Genomic DNA, 15,786 nt, shown 5'->3' with positions numbered 1-15,786 from the left:
TAGAGATACTCTTGCTCTCACATGAAGCTTCCTCTACCCCCAGTTTCTTTTTAACTTGGTACTTCTCTCATACTCGCCTCCTAAAACTGACTGAGCAGATGCTAAGTAGGTATTTTAAAAGATTTCAGACATGGTGGGCACAGTGGTCAGTGGGCTTAGGTGTTTGGCCAGACAGGGATGACTGAGTCTTGAAGACATACAGATGAAACCAAAGAATGCCATCCTCAGGTTAAGAGCCAGGCTTGGGGGAGAGATGCCAAGGCTCATTGACAGGTCACAGGGCAGACGGTGAAGCCACTGTCTCATCTGCAAAGAAAATCTGTTATATACTTGGCCTCCCACCCTTAGCTCACTTCATTTCTTTGCCACCAGACGTGAACTTTTGCACACAAGCAGCCGTGTGCTGCCGGACAGGGATGGATGACTACGGATGGATTGCAGCGGCCGTCGGCTGGAGCCTCTGGTTTCTGACTCTCATCCTGTTCTGCATGGACAAGCTCATAAAACTCCGGCCTGATGAACCCAAATATTTGGTGGCCTGAAGCAGGGCAAGCCAGCAAGCAGCAGCACCTGGGAGCAAGTGAGGTGCAGATGGGCTGACAAAGCATTTCAATCACTTCCTAAGAAACAAAAAAGAAAGGGAATGTACCTTCAGCCAAAAAAGGCCAGATCTAAGCAGGACAGAGGCTGGGGCTTCATCCTCCCCAGCAGGTCAGAGCTGCCAGCCAAGGTGTGGAAGCAACGCCACCAAATATGTCTCATAAAGCACAGAAAACCTTTTCCCTGAGCCCTTTCATGCTTGCTGTGAGAGCACCAGCAGCAATGAGATGCTGAAGGACCAGTTACCAGTCTATAGCACACTGTCTTAAGCCAACCAGCACTTGACCTTTGACTTTGAAACAGAAAGTGGGCAAATAAAGCTATTTTCTGGAGGACCAATGTTACCAGTTCTGTTACTAAGCTATAGGCCAGGTGTGGCGGTACAATCCCACCCACCTCCAGCCTCTTACTTTCTGAGGTGCAGAGTGTGATTCCCCTTCCTACCCCTGCTCCCATTCATCCCCCCCCCTCCCCCCCTTATAGCATTCCCTTTTCATGCCTGGGTCTTGTGTCCCCCACGTGCTATGAAAGGCAGCAAACCAGAGCTTTAAGGCACTCCCATGATGTGCCTGCCTCCAATATCTCTTAGGAGTGGGAATGACAATCCATCACCTCTTGTCAGCTGGGTGCATCTGTACCTGGGCCATGGCTCAAAGGCAGTGATACCAATATTTGCAAATCTGGCAATATTCTTGGTCTGTGCAACTGGTGGAAAGTACCAGGATATTCTGTCATCCAAGTAGGGCTGGAATGGAGAAGTACCTGACAAAAGTCAGTCCTCTTGGACCCTATAAATAGGCATCTAAGTGAGATACCTCGAGCTGTCCTTGATCACAGCAGGCTATGACCAGCATCTCCCCTGAGCTGGGTTCCCTCCCAGGCACTAACTCCTTGAGGACCCTCTGCAGACCAAGCTGATGGAAGACCAGGGAGAGTCATCCTCCTCAAGCCTTAATTATTGCCCCCATTGAGGGGGATTTTAACTACAGGCTTCTTCCATCTAACTCTCTACCTATGTGTTTGAATTCACGTTTGCTCTCCTGAGTGTGGGTATCCATATATATAATTAACTGGATCAAAAGATTTCTGTGTGTTTCTATTTTTTGAATTTATACATATATAGATAAATAATTTGACTCAGGATACTTCGTAGTAAATTACTGTGAATCTTGTCATCTTCAAACCTGTAATCAAGCTTTAATGGTAACATATCCTACCCAATCACCTTGTCAAACTTTGTATCAGTTAACGATTAAGTGCTGCTAAAATCCAACCCTTTGATCCACCTCACACCATTAATAAACTGTGAATTGCTGCTAACCATAACCGTGTCAAATAGTCCCTCCATGACAAACTAGCATAGTTGGCAAGATGGCAAGCAAAGTCACTAAAAACTTATGAAAGTGTAGCATCCAACCAAATTCCACCTTCCCACAGGATTTGGCTTGTAATAATTGGCATAAGCAACAGAAAAAACAGTTAGCTGATGCTAGAGGGTCAGCTAAAAATGGAAAAGATAAAGGTATATATTACTGGATGTGTGGGAACGAGCGCTGTGTGCCAGACAGCAAAAATGAATTTATGCCTCCCTGGTGGAAAGCATAAGACATCTCTTCACTTTGCAGTTAAAGATCACTATAAAAATATCCTTGGTTTTGATGTCTTGAATGGCCAAACCTGGCATCTGCTGGATGACAATGTTTGGTCTTTTGGTTCAATACCAGTCTTAATAAAAATCAACAAGTGGTCACAGTATGAGTGCTCTGTGCAGCCCCAGTACTTCCTGAATCAAAAGTTACTAAAGCCTCACAGTATCTGATTTCTGTTGCAGCACGGGTCCGAATTTCTGAAGTAGTTGCAGATTCAGAAAAACTACAAATTATCTGCAGAACTCCCCACATAACTCTCCAGTTTGGCCAGCTGGTAAACAGGATGGGAGGTGGTGTTTAACGACTGATTATCAGTGCTGAAAAGCCAACAAAGCTCCATTAACAGCGGCAGTACCAAATATTGCAACTTTAGCAGCTACATTAAAAGCTGCCACACAACCTTGGATGGCAGTGCTAAATACAAAATACCTGTTTTTCATGGTCCCTTAGAAGAGGAAGATAAGGAGAAATTTGCTTTTACTTGGGGAGGTGTACAATACACTTTTAATAGACTCCCTCAGGGGCATAAACATTCACCCACAATTGCTCATGCTGTGCTTGTTGAACCTTAACAGACAGTTTCATTCTCTGAAGAAGTCAAACCATGTCAATATATAGATGATACTATAATTAGAGGAAACTACTCTAAAATCAGGGGCATAAACATTCACCCACAATTGCTCTTGCTGTGCTTGTGAGTTGGGAGAAACAGAAGAAAAGGTTTGGCAAACACTGCATGAAGCAAAAATCGAAATTCCACCTGAGAAATGCCAGGGACCAAGGAAGGAAGTAAAATTTCTGAGCACTTGGTGGGTTGCCAGTAGTGCAGCAATCCCACCAGAAGCTCCAAACAAGGATAATCACAGATGTCCCAATCTAGAAAAGAATGACAACAATTAATGGGTACTTGGGGTACTGGAGAAAACATGTATGTGAATTTTCTATTATTGCTCACCCACTGTATTCACTTTCCAGAAAAAGGAAAAAAATCATGGAAATGACACTCAGAACATGAAGAGACAGTCAAAACCCTACTACAAGAATTAAAAACATACCAATCCCTCAGACCTGTCCATCCCTGAGATCCTATTTTAGCAGAATGGGGTTAGCAGAACATGGTTACTGCAATTTCTTTCAAACTGGTCCTGACAGACCAAAAAGACCACTGTTGATTAGCTCAACTGCAAGTAGAGAGACAGAACAGAGATATCCTGAGTGGGAAAAAGTATTTTATCCCTCATCTGCGCAATTAAACAAGTTGAGAAAATATGCCTGGAACAAGCTGTTCAGCCTAGAGGTCCATTTAATTATTATACACATGACACTAAACCAGACTGCTCCTCCTGGAGGAATTGTCTGAAAATGTAGTCAGTAAATGGTTTGTCTATATAGTGGGAGTAGCAGATGAAATGCAAATGACTGAGGGGGTCACAAAAGTTTCGAAATTACAAATGCCTGTTAACACTGACCCACTAGCATTACAGCAACCATTTAAATGCTCACCAGCTCTAAATGCACCCACCTTCACTGAAGATACACCAACGGAGGGTGTTTGCTTTACTGGTGCCTTAGTGAAGCAAGTAGATGGTAGATGGCAATAGAAAGCTGTCATGTCAGAAATTAAAACTGGTAAACCAGTTATTGAAGAGGGGGAGGGCAGCACCCAAATAGGAGAATTAAAAAGTGGTTGTCTGAGTAGCTCTGAATAAAGCAAAAATAATATATGTAGAATTCTATGCTGTTTGGACAGGTGCTGCAAAGTGGCTTGGTGAATGGGGAGTCCTAAACTGGAAAAAAAAAAAAAAAAAGATCCCCAATCTGAAGACTGGGGAAGACTGGAAATTACTACTGGACATAGCCAGGAAAACACCATTCCAAACAGGATAGGGGAAAGCCCATGCTGATGACAATAAACAAGCCACAAACTGGAATCAAAAGGTTAATGAATTAACAAAAATTAGGAAAACAGAAACTGAAAATTCCTTGGAGCCCTCAAGGTACTGACTGGGAGAATGATTATATCAAGTCACACAGGCTGCGACACACTATTTTGCAGCTCGAAGTTTCTCAACAGAAAAACATGGGAAACCATTCTCACCAAACACCCCCAGTGTAAATTAAAATTACAAACAGTGCTAAAGCACCACCCTTGCACATTAGCAAAGGGAAAACTTTATGGTCTACTTGGTAAGTGGATTATGTTGGGCCTTTAAAATCTTCTGCTGGATCTAAGTACATCCTAACGTGTAGAAATAGTATCTGGACTGATTACAGCCACCAAATGCCAGAATTTTCAATGGACAAAATACCACCTGAGGCCCCTCCTCAGTAAGCAACTGTAACTCATTGATTATTCTGAGTCCTTCTCACCCACTATCCTGGGGTATTTTAAAGTCTATTAACTGATAACAGTGAAATCTCTGTTATGGAAACCTAAGGATTCTTTTGGTTGGTTCCAAGTCAAAACCAGTTTTTCCAGTGCAGTTTACATGTGAACTGTTTTGTAGGAATTGAATATTGGTTTTATTTATTCAGGTTGCACCTGCCTGAGTAACTAAGTCAAGGTGAATTGTGGTAAGCAGGTTTAAACCAGTATATCCAATTAATGCCTAAAACTGTTCCTATCTATGCAAGACAATAACAAAGATACTTATTGATAAGAAGATACTAATTGACTGGTTTACATTGATAAAGCTTATATTGGAAAGGAATTACCCAACTCAAAATGTTGGAAACATGATTGTAACAAGAAATATTCACATAGGAGGGTTTAACCTCACTGCAGTAAAACTGTCTGGTTTGGGGCAGTTGCACCAGTTTGATTTCTGTCTATTATTAAAACAATGAATCAGTGTTAAACCCATCTAGACATACACAGGATTAAAAAACCTGCTAGAGACCTCCTGAAATGAAACATTAAAAGTTACTCTTGTACCAAAGAAAGCTCTATTGGAGATTTGTATCTATTAAATGTAATTAAAGTCTTCAAGCTTATCAATGCATAACTTTTTCAGTTAGAAAAGATACAAATCAGTTTTGAGACTCTTCAAATCAATTCTGGCACAACTAGACACTTTAATCAGGACCATGCTGTGCCTTTCAGAGTGATGGGCACTTATGTCTTATCAACTCCCCCACCAAAAGGAATAGGTACAAGTTAAACATGGAGGAAAAGGCTTCCTCCCCAGTCATTAGTATCACTGAACATAAAAAAGGTTCTGGAGGGACATGTTGAGTAAATAGAAGCTAGTGCCAGGACAGAAAGTTTTGAAAGGGAGGGCTTGGTTATTCTATGGCTTTTTTACTGTCTTGCTGGTTGTTCGGTTGTTTTTGTTTTGTTTGTTTTAATATTTTTTTTTCTCTTTACATGCACCCTACTACTTACGAGGAGTAAACAATCACAAAATACTGTTCAACTAAGAAAAAAATCTCAACATTTCAGCATATCACAATTAAAACATTAGTAGTTTTCATAAGACAAATTTCCAAGTTGGATCAACAATTTTTTTTCAAAAAAAACCCAAATCACAGAATCACACAGAATCATTGAGGCTGGAAAAGACCTCTGAGATCATCAAGTCCAGCCTGTGACCTAACACCACCACATCAGCTAGACCATGGCACTAAGTGCCACATCCAACCTTTCCTTAAACACATTCAGGGATGGTGCCTCCACCACTTCCCTGGGAAGTCTGTTCCAATGTCTGATCACTCTCTCCCGAGGAAGTGCTTCCTAACACCCAACCTAAACCTCCCCTCCTGCAGCTTCAGGCCATGCCCTTTTGTCTTGTTGCTCATTGCCTGAGAGAAGAGCTCAGCCTCCACCTGACCACAACCTCCCTTCAGGTAGTTGTAGAGTGATAAGGTCCCCCGAGTCTCCTCCAGGCTAAACAACCCCAGCTCCTTCAGCCACTCCTCATAAGACTTTCCCTCTAGTCCTTTCACCAGCCTTGTTGCTCTCCTTTGGACCTGCTCCAGCACCTCAATATCCTTTGTGAAGTGAGGGGCCCAGAACTGGAGACAGTACTCACGGTGAGGCCTCTCCAGTGCTGAGTACAGGAGGACGGACAAACAAACCCCAAATGCAAAAGACTTCTTTATGTGCAAACTTATGGAAACAAAGGATCTTATTATCGGTGTTGACTGAAAGAACAGCGAGTCGACAGTTAATAACCACCTTCAATGGATGTAGTAGACTTGAACCTCAAGTTTTGCTTCTTGCATCTTTTGTTGAGGACTCCCAGTTCAACTGAACTGGGGAAAAAAAAACGGAAAAAAAAATCCTGGTTTTTCATATAATGTAATGCTCCCAAGGATTTTGTAGACCTGTGTTCAAGGGTGGCACCCAAGTCTCAACACAATCAGGTTTACAAACTGAAAATCTTACAGAATTTCTGCTGTGAAAATGTATACTTTTTCTAGACCAGTGACTGGTAAACCTCTGATCTAATATCACAGTATTGTTTCCTTACTACATCTCCCACACTGACACCTGACATTGCCAGATTTTAGCTACAGCCTCTTCTTTTCAAGTCCTTTGACTTCCCATGCAGTGGATTAGGTCACTTAGAAAAATGGAGTTCTGTGACAAATTCCATGAACATACCGCTACTCCCAGTGTGTTCTGGAGTCCCTAAACAGTGGTAGTATCCCCAAAAGTTCAAGGGCTACCACCTTAAAACATCTTACATGTTTCTATGTGATATAGTACAAAATAATTTTTTAAAGAAACTCTCTGAGGTCCATGCTTTGTGTTGTGCTGATTCCAGGCATGGTGGGCAATCACAAGTGTGATACAAAGCAATGCATGGTGCACAAGGAGGAGAAAAGCCCTGACAGCACTGGCAGTGTTTCAGGGGCTTGTCCATAGCTACAGAAAGTGCAGAATAAAAAAGTTGCACCCAAAAGACTTGGGAAATTAATATAAAGGAAAAAAAACTAGTATGCAAAAATGGATTATACATACTTAACTTACAGTAAATATAATCTAATGATTTTCTGTGGTCTGCTGTTACATTTCCTTAACAGACTATTTATAGCTAGGGAACACACAGTAGCACATTTTGTGGGTTATAACCCCTATTTTAAGATTAATCAAGACATAGGAGAAGGCTGAGGTCTGGTTTTGAGGCACAAATTAAAAGGTGACTACATAATAATGCAATACAAATGCAATACAAATGTGGTCCATGAGCAATGTCACAGACTGGTGTAATAATTTATTGTGTATTATCTCATGTTCCTAATAATATCACTGACATTATAATAACCCTAACATGCCCAGCTACTGCAATGCTGCTCAAGTCCTGTTAACTTCAAAGGAGCTACACACACATCCAGCACATGAGTTGTTTTGTTGTTTGGGTTGGTTTTTTTCATTGCAATTCAGGAAGCCAGTGATTTTTCTTCCCCAAGGAAACCTTGGAAGGAAAACATAACTCCACATTTATCCATATGCATAAATACATTCACCTGTGTTAAATCTGGTTGCCCCTTCAGACTGCTATATGCAAGCCCATGTTGTAGCACTGAGCGCTTGTGCATCTCAAAGCATGTAAAAAAATGACAGCTCACATCACCTATTAAGTTGCAAACTACCCTCTCAGAATGATGATGGAAATGTTAACACTCTAGTTGTTTATAGCACATTGCCCAGTCAAATTCTATGTCCCTGGACCAAAAAGTTCCTTGCTGGAATGAGATGGAGAAGAAATCCATTCAAACTCATATGATTTAGTACAAAGAAAAGCAAAAAAAAATGGTTGAAAACCTGGGTGGCTGAATAACAGTAAGCATGACTAAAAAACATGATTTTGAACCCTGACATTGTTGATCAAGCCAGAACACTTGTTCATATTTTCTGGACAAAGTTTCTGAATGTCAGATGTTAAAGTGTATTAAAGTGCCTGGAAAGGAAACAGAGACACAGATGGCACCCAGGAAGGCTGCTGGTCTACAGGCTTCTTCATAGACAAACAGAGCAGCAGAGAACATATAACTGATCAGCACTTCTAATACCAAAACCACATTAGTAGCAGCACAGCATTCCAGGGTAACTACTTAATTTGCTTGGAGATAATTATCAATCACATCTGAATAGTGTTTTTTTAAAATTTTTAATTCAAGACTAAATGGATTGGTACTTGATGCATGACTCTTCATCTTTTTAGATACCGTTGCTCTGGTAATGACTCACATTACTCACTGCCTCTGTCCTTGGGGTTTTAGTGAATGAGCTACATATTAAGCAGTTGCACTTTACAATGATTACACTTTGCAAGATCACTAGGGGGATGAAAACTGGCAAGCACCAGAGCTTCATACTTGTATGAAACACACAGAGAAAAGACAGAGGTTACATTCATAAGAAAAGGTGATCTGTCCTGGGACTTTGTAGGAATTTTGCTAGAGCCATTAGGAAAACTAGGACTTCAGAAAATCATTATAAGTAATTACAGCCAAAGAATGAAATATTCTTGGGAATATTTGAGGATCTAGTGTTATAAGTGTTATAACATCAGTGATATTATTAGGAACATAATAGAGAATCCTTGGGCAGCAACCACCCTTTCTCTCATCCTTACACTCCTGATGCCACTTTATGGTATCAGTGCTACCAGCATCTGTTGCGGAATTGAAACTTCTTTGCAGGTTTCTCTCCCAGAATCAAACATGCACTTTCCAAAGAGCTTATTTCTAACTCCTATTTTGTAATGATCTTCTGGAAATAAACATAGGGTAAACAATGCAGTAATGTCTCTCAAGTCTGCAAATGGCTTGGAAAAAAAATACAGCTCGAAGAGACACAGAGACTTTTCCTGTCCAATTTGACAATGTGAAGTCCAGACACATTCAGTTGATAATTTTGCTTATCTACCAGAAATAATGGCTTATGGGCTCCCATATCTTGCTAACATAAAACTCCCCCAGAATTGACTTCTCCCTCCAAAGAGAAAGCCTCTCTGCATTCACAGTGGAAAAGTGCCCAGTCCCAATGACCAGTGAATGAAACTCTGTTCCAAACCCCCCGCCCTGTTTGTCATGGTACCCTTTGCTCCAAGAACTAAAGAACCAACCGAACTGTAAAAGCTTACATTGTTTTTTCTGTCTCTCCACAGGTGTGTTGTCCTCTCCCCTCCCCCCTTCCCCAGTTTGGTTTGCCACTTGATAGAACCAAAAGAGCCTGGGGCAATTTATAACTTAATTTAGATGAAGATTCCATACGTTGTTGCAACAGCAAGGTGGGATCAAAAGCTTCCTTAGTCCAGTTCTGTCTCCCAGCAGCAGGTATTTGTGGAAGAAGGTAAAACCACTCTGCATACAGCAATTCTCCCTTCCCTTCGCCCAACTCACAGGTGAAACACAGCACCCTTCGGACACAGAACTGAGCTCTCTTGCAGCAGCTCCTCCTCACAGTGTTTTGAAATTTATCCTTTGAGGACAGTATAGTTTCATGCAATAATACCTTTCTATGGCTTTTTCAAGCCATAGAAAATGGCAAAATTTTCCTAGCAAATTTTCTTTCACATAGCAGTGAGGGATGGGAGGATGTAGCAATAATGTAAAAATACTTGACTGCACAACTATAAACCCTCTACAGGGGTGATGCCTCACCTTTAATCTTAATTTTTTGAAGTGTTCTTGTTTAAAGCTGTCACCATCAAGCCTGAAGACAGGAACTATCATAAGGATGAAAGTCATCCATGGAGAACTTTGACAGGAAATGTTTCATGCAAAATACAAGGCAACTTACCTGAAACCATTTTATCCAGGATAGCATGGACTAACAAATCTGGTAACTGGTTCATGAGTTTGTGGGTGCCCAGATCACCTGTACTGCACTGAATTTGATCTATTTCATACTTGGCAACTATGTTGTACTACTGGTAGTGGCTAATCCGCATTTCTTTCCTTAAGTCCAAGGATGAAAGCTACCTAACTTTTTATTATTGCAATGGTTTAAAAACTCCTATTTCTTTAGTCAAGTTTCTATCAGATCTGCATTTCAGGAATAAAAGAGCCCAGCACGTTGCCAAATATAATACTTCATTAATTTTCCTTCAATGTAAAGAAGTTTTTCCTGAGACACAAACAATGTCCAGCTACTGCTTTTAAATCATTCACAGCACTAAAATGTTCAAACAGCCTGGATGAGAAAACCAACTTCTCAGAAGCCTTGGGACAGAAATCTTAGAGATTTTTTTCATGGGAACATGACAAAGCTCTTCTAGTCTCTTCTCTGCTATCTTGATTCTTCTGTCACTTCAGCTGTTCTACATGTGGCAATAGGAGTTTTAATATAAGTGAACCTGAAAACCATCATGTTTGGGATCCATGGAGGTACAGCATTTGTTTCAAAAGAACCTGCAGAACGTTTGTTCAAATGTGCCAACATTTTATTCTGATTAAGGCAAGACGTAACAGCCTAAACATAAACTTTCCAGTTATGGAGTAAGAACTACTCAAAACTAAACAGGAGTGGCCATTACAAAGGAAAACACATACTTTAAATGTAAAGAGTATCAAGAAAAAGTAACACAAAACCAAGACAAAACATTCCAGCTCTACAAACTAAGAAGTGCAAACCAATGTATTTTTCTAGTACTAATGTAACTTTTTTTTCAGTCTTCAGGACTGCAGCTCTACTCCAGAAGGGTCTCTGTAAAAAGGCAGTGCAGCTCCAGTTTTTTTCTTCTCAAGTTTCTTACTCTCCAGGTGAGTAAATTCACCCTGGGACTCACATGTCAAAGATAGACATCTTGCCAAGTACTAAAGAACTTGTAGGAGAAATTCTCCTTTCAAAGCACACGTGCAACGAAATGGTTTTCAATGGAAGTCGTGCAGATGCAACCAGGGACAATACACAGGCCAACGTTTGGATCTGAACTACCAAACCTAGGGGTATGAGCTGTCACAAGATGAGCTTGTTCTGCCCTTGTTGAATGAGCTTCAGAAATACAGAAGAAAATTTTGACAGTCCTCCTTCTGACATCGGCTGCATTTCAAGGGAAACTCACTGTAACAGAGATACCAGACTTTTCAAGTGCACTCACACCAAAATACTGCAAAACTACAGTGAATCTTCATTAGTATTGCCAAAAACTTTAATTCCTAATCTCTGCTTTCCCAGTATTCAGAACATACAGACAGTGGAATACATGAATGACATCAGGCTAGTGACAGTAGAATGCACCACTAGGGTTTCCCCCCATCATTTTAAAATGAAATATAACAGGAAGAGTGAAAAGATGCCCACCACAAAAGGGAATTGGATTTTTATTTCCACATTTAAGCACTTTAAAGCTGCTGCTTTTCTCTATGCACATCTAAACAGTCCTGGAACAACCCTACAACCTTGGTGAACTCCTGGGAGTCTCACTGATGAGAAATGTTCCTCACACTCCTACAGACCAGCATCACAAGTGGCCAAGGCCTGCTGTTATGTTATGGAATGAGCTTGAGTGGGGGTAGGGGGGGTCCCCACGATTTTCTCTCTTTTTAGTGCATTGTCACAGGTGGTCCAGGAGACCTGGTTGCTGTCCCTTAGCTGACAATCATGTGTCATCCTTTTTCATTTAATCCATTTTCAGCTTTATGTCCATATTTAGAGAACACCAAATAGTTGTTGTAGGCTTTTTAAAATTCCATTTTTTTTCTTCAATGCTGTAAAAATATGGCCTAGAACATGTTCCTACCTCAACATCACAAATGTTCTTCATTCTGCCAGTTCAAAGCTCTTGGCCAAGATATGGCTTTTTCAAGGACAGGCACCTGTTAACAAAGAACTGCTAGATAAGGCATTGAATGGGAAATGCCCATTATTCCTTGAAAGCTGGAAAAGGGGATAATATAGTGAGGGTAAGAGCTGAAAAGAGTTCAACTGCCTACTGCCATCCACATCACACTATAGTTGACTTCACTTGGGCTCGAATACATACAAGATTCCTTGTGTAATCCATCTCATGTGTTTTCAAGCCGTGAGTTAAGACAAAACCGCGTCAGCTGTTTCAGTTCTTGGGAAGTTATCATCCCTGTAAACAGACTCTAAGATAACAGTGTAACTGTCAGTGGTCTAATAAAAGGCACTGGCTTCAGCACTTGGTAAGAACATGCACTTTTGGGTGATCAATCTATTTAGGTATTTATGCAAGTGCATAAAGATATATGATACTGGGGTGGGCAGCATCTCGCCAATCACTCCTTTGGGTGCAGAGGTGATACACAGGTCTTGTGTGATGCTGCTGCTCTCCAACCACTATACATATAGCCTGTTCTAACCCATTGCACATACATTACACTGCAACAGGTCAGTGAAACTCCACTTACTGCTCTAAAGTATGCATGCTTAACATTACAAGTCCAGTGCCTATGTAATTCACTCCTCCTAAAAGCAAGGTTTTCTTTCTCGAGTCACATGTCCACAGTCACTGACAGGACCAAGTGCTACTAGAGTCACTCCTGGTAAAGAACATTTTATAGTACTGAAGTGTGCTCTGCCTTTCAAACTGAGTGTGTGAAAAATAATTGTAAAATTTCACTTAGCTTCAAAGATAATCAAGAAGCAAGCTTGAGGTCAACATTTTGGCCATGGAAAGGAAAAGCAAACCAAGCAATCTAAATTATGTAGTTCTCATGTTGCCAAGCTCTTCTATATGCCAAACTAAACACAGACTAAACACAAATGTCAAGGAAAATTGTGAAGGAAGAGAAGAGCCTGAGGATTCCATGAACCAGATGGTTTAATCATAGAAATGGCTGTAACTGTTGGTAACAGCTTTCTGTTCCTGTACCAACTTCTCATCTGATCAGTGTTTTCAGAAACTGGCAGATTCATGAACAGATACTTAAACTCAAAATACTTCAAGTTTAGAAGTAAAAAAAAAAAGGGGTTGGGTTTCATGCCTCCCCCTCTTCCTTTTAATAGGACAATTAAAAAAAATAATTGGCAAATTGCTCAAGCACATGGGGATGCAGAAGCTTACAGATTTTTTTTCTCCCTGAATTCCCAAGTGGAAACACATATTTTGGCACATGCATTCCACGGAGTCCTTGTGTAGCACATGAAAACCCCAGCTTTTCCTGTAGCTGCAGAAAGTAAAGTGTGCGTCCCCCTTGTTGAGACCAGCCTTGGAACTGGTCCCTCATGCCTACTTTTCTTACTAAACAAAGACACAGACTATGCTTGCCATTTTTTTCTGAACAGGTGGATCAGGTCTCCAGTCAGTTTGAGAATGTTGCTTTCAAGCACAGCTTTCTGACTTCTTGTATCTAACTGTCCTTCCCTGTGAACTTCTAAGGTTTTAAAGAGGGACTTCTACATCAGAAAGCCTCTTTTACAATACATATTTGTCTTGTACATGGTTTTTATAAGATTTAGGACTGAAAAGAAAAAGGGTATTCTTCCAAACATTAAAAAAATGGAATATCATAATAGCATCGCCATCACTAGCAAAAAGGAATGATAAATGGCTTAAGTACCTGTAACTTTCAAAGCTCTTAGTTCATATCCCTTCTTAAATAGCAGGAATCAGCATCCAGACATCAAACCTTCTTTCTAGAAGCCCACATTTTCTTGAAATGAAGTCACAGTAATGTGCTAATACCATAAGCACTGTCCTTTGACCTCACTGCAGAACTGAGCTGGGGAAAGAGGTGGGTTATGAAATAAATGTTTCAGCAGTTTTCATGGAATCACTTCAAAACAGTCAGACTTCAACATCTACAAAAAGACCAGCTGAACATTGCCTGACACACTTCTCACTCTGATATTTTGCAGAAGTATTGGCAACATTCACGTTTACAAACTTGGCAGAAAAGAATACTTAAAATTTTTTATCCTAGAAGTGACTATCACATAAAAAGCTTAAAAAATTGAAAATGTAATAAATAACCTTTTGATATTGCTGTTTGCAACCATGCTGGTGTTCTGACTCCATTCAAACCTCAACCAGTCCCCACAAGGGCTCTAAATACTGGCCAGGGAACTGGAAATTAATTTAGACTGCCTCACCACAGTAAGCTCCTCAGAAATATTTAATACAGACTTTTGATGATCATGGGTAAACAGAAAAACAACTAAGCTTCCTAATAGAGAGGGGAAATATGCCACTTTCTTTTCTAGATCAGTGAGCAGCCAGTTGCTTCCTACTTTTGGCTTTGGCAATGAATATTACGTACACGCTTCATGAACAATGTATGTAGAGTTTTTCCATTATGTCCTCCTATCTGTTTTCAGATGAGTTAGTCCTGCCACAGTTACTAAACTGCGCACTGGAACTAGGAACAGATTTGGTAGACAAAGATCATCATGCCAGAGTTATACCTGCATTTTATCAATGCCATTTCTAGCCTAGTGAGGCAAATGCAGCCCTCACCCTGATCAACTGCCCAGTGATCTCTCTAGTGGACTACTGCTCCTTAGACCTTTTATGACCATATGCTACTGCTTGAAATACCCACACTGTAGCACCAAATAGTTTTGCTTTTTGTTTTTCTAGGGCAGGGCTCTCAAGCCTCTTCACAAACACTGAGCTTACCCTCTGTCTCTGCCCCACTTAGTCAGCTTTAATTCAGTCTGATCTGAAAATAAAAACACTCCAACAAATCATGACTTAAGTAAAATTTCCATATGTATTATGTCAGTTACAGTTACGCAATGGCCAAATATTAGTAAATCCGTAGCTAATATTAAATTAAAACTCTGGAAAAAAACAGTGACAAACAGTTCCATGGCACGTACCATTCTTACCATGGGGATAATGCTTACCCTTGTCCAAAGGGACAGTGGAAACAAGTATAAATATAGAAACTGTCTAAAAACCGTAAATCTAAGCCTATGTTAGTGCTCTAAACTGTCACCGACTTTCACTAAAATTATTCAGATCCAAATATAAGCAATGATTTAGGACAACAATTTATAATGTAATGCTGGTGACCTTGTACCAGTCAGGCTGGATTTGATTCTGTCCACAAAGCAAACTACAGAGTGGCAATATTTTATAATCGGTCTTGCAAGAGCATAGAGTATGTAAATATATTTTTTAAAGATATACATACACATTTCCCCAAATTCATCTGTGGCCAAGTATTCCTCTCCCACTTTTCAATAATTTTTCAATTAAAACAAAATAACTACCAAGCCCTTTCTGTTTGGATGCTTTGCTTTGCTCTTCCAGCCTGAATGAGTCTACTGATATTTTCTCAGTTATACAAGGCCAACATTTCACTTTGCAAACACTGAAGATGAAGGAACACTTGAAGCTTCAGCACCAGAAGGAAAACAAGGAAGAGTGCAGAGGGCAGCTCCATTTGGAAGCATAGAGCTATAACAATTATTGTTCCAGTTTGTTACAAGCAGCTCAAAGACTGTTATTCTCAGCAGTCTAAATGTTCCTTACAACCAAAGTAATTCTTATGTGGGATCACACGTTCAAGACCCTTGAGCTGATGCAGTTTGTAATCCTGCTTAACAACAACACAAACTAGTACCCCATAAGCACTGGAGAGCTCAGCATACTTGTACTCTCTTGCAAAATGT

At 40.4% G+C, this 15,786-nt stretch overlaps 1 protein-coding gene across 1 annotated transcript in view; it reads left to right on the top strand.

Annotated features, from left to right (window-relative positions):
* TMEM213 (transmembrane protein 213) overlaps positions 1-542 on the top strand; it is a 3,101-nt gene extending 2,559 nt beyond the window's left edge. The window contains exon 3 of the mRNA XM_010005814.1: positions 373-542. Within this exon, the coding sequence (XP_010004116.1) occupies positions 373-542 (170 nt within the window). The remainder of the gene's footprint in view (positions 1-372) is intronic.
* Positions 543-15,786: the final 15,244 nt, after the last annotated feature.

This window comes from Chaetura pelagica, unplaced genomic scaffold, assembly GCF_000747805.2.
Source record: "Chaetura pelagica isolate M959 unplaced genomic scaffold, ChaPel_1.0 scaffold79, whole genome shotgun sequence".
NCBI classification, from domain to species: domain Eukaryota; kingdom Metazoa; phylum Chordata; class Aves; order Apodiformes; family Apodidae; genus Chaetura; species Chaetura pelagica.
Note: the sequence above shows the minus strand (reverse complement) of the source record. Positions and strands in the feature narration are given on the sequence as shown.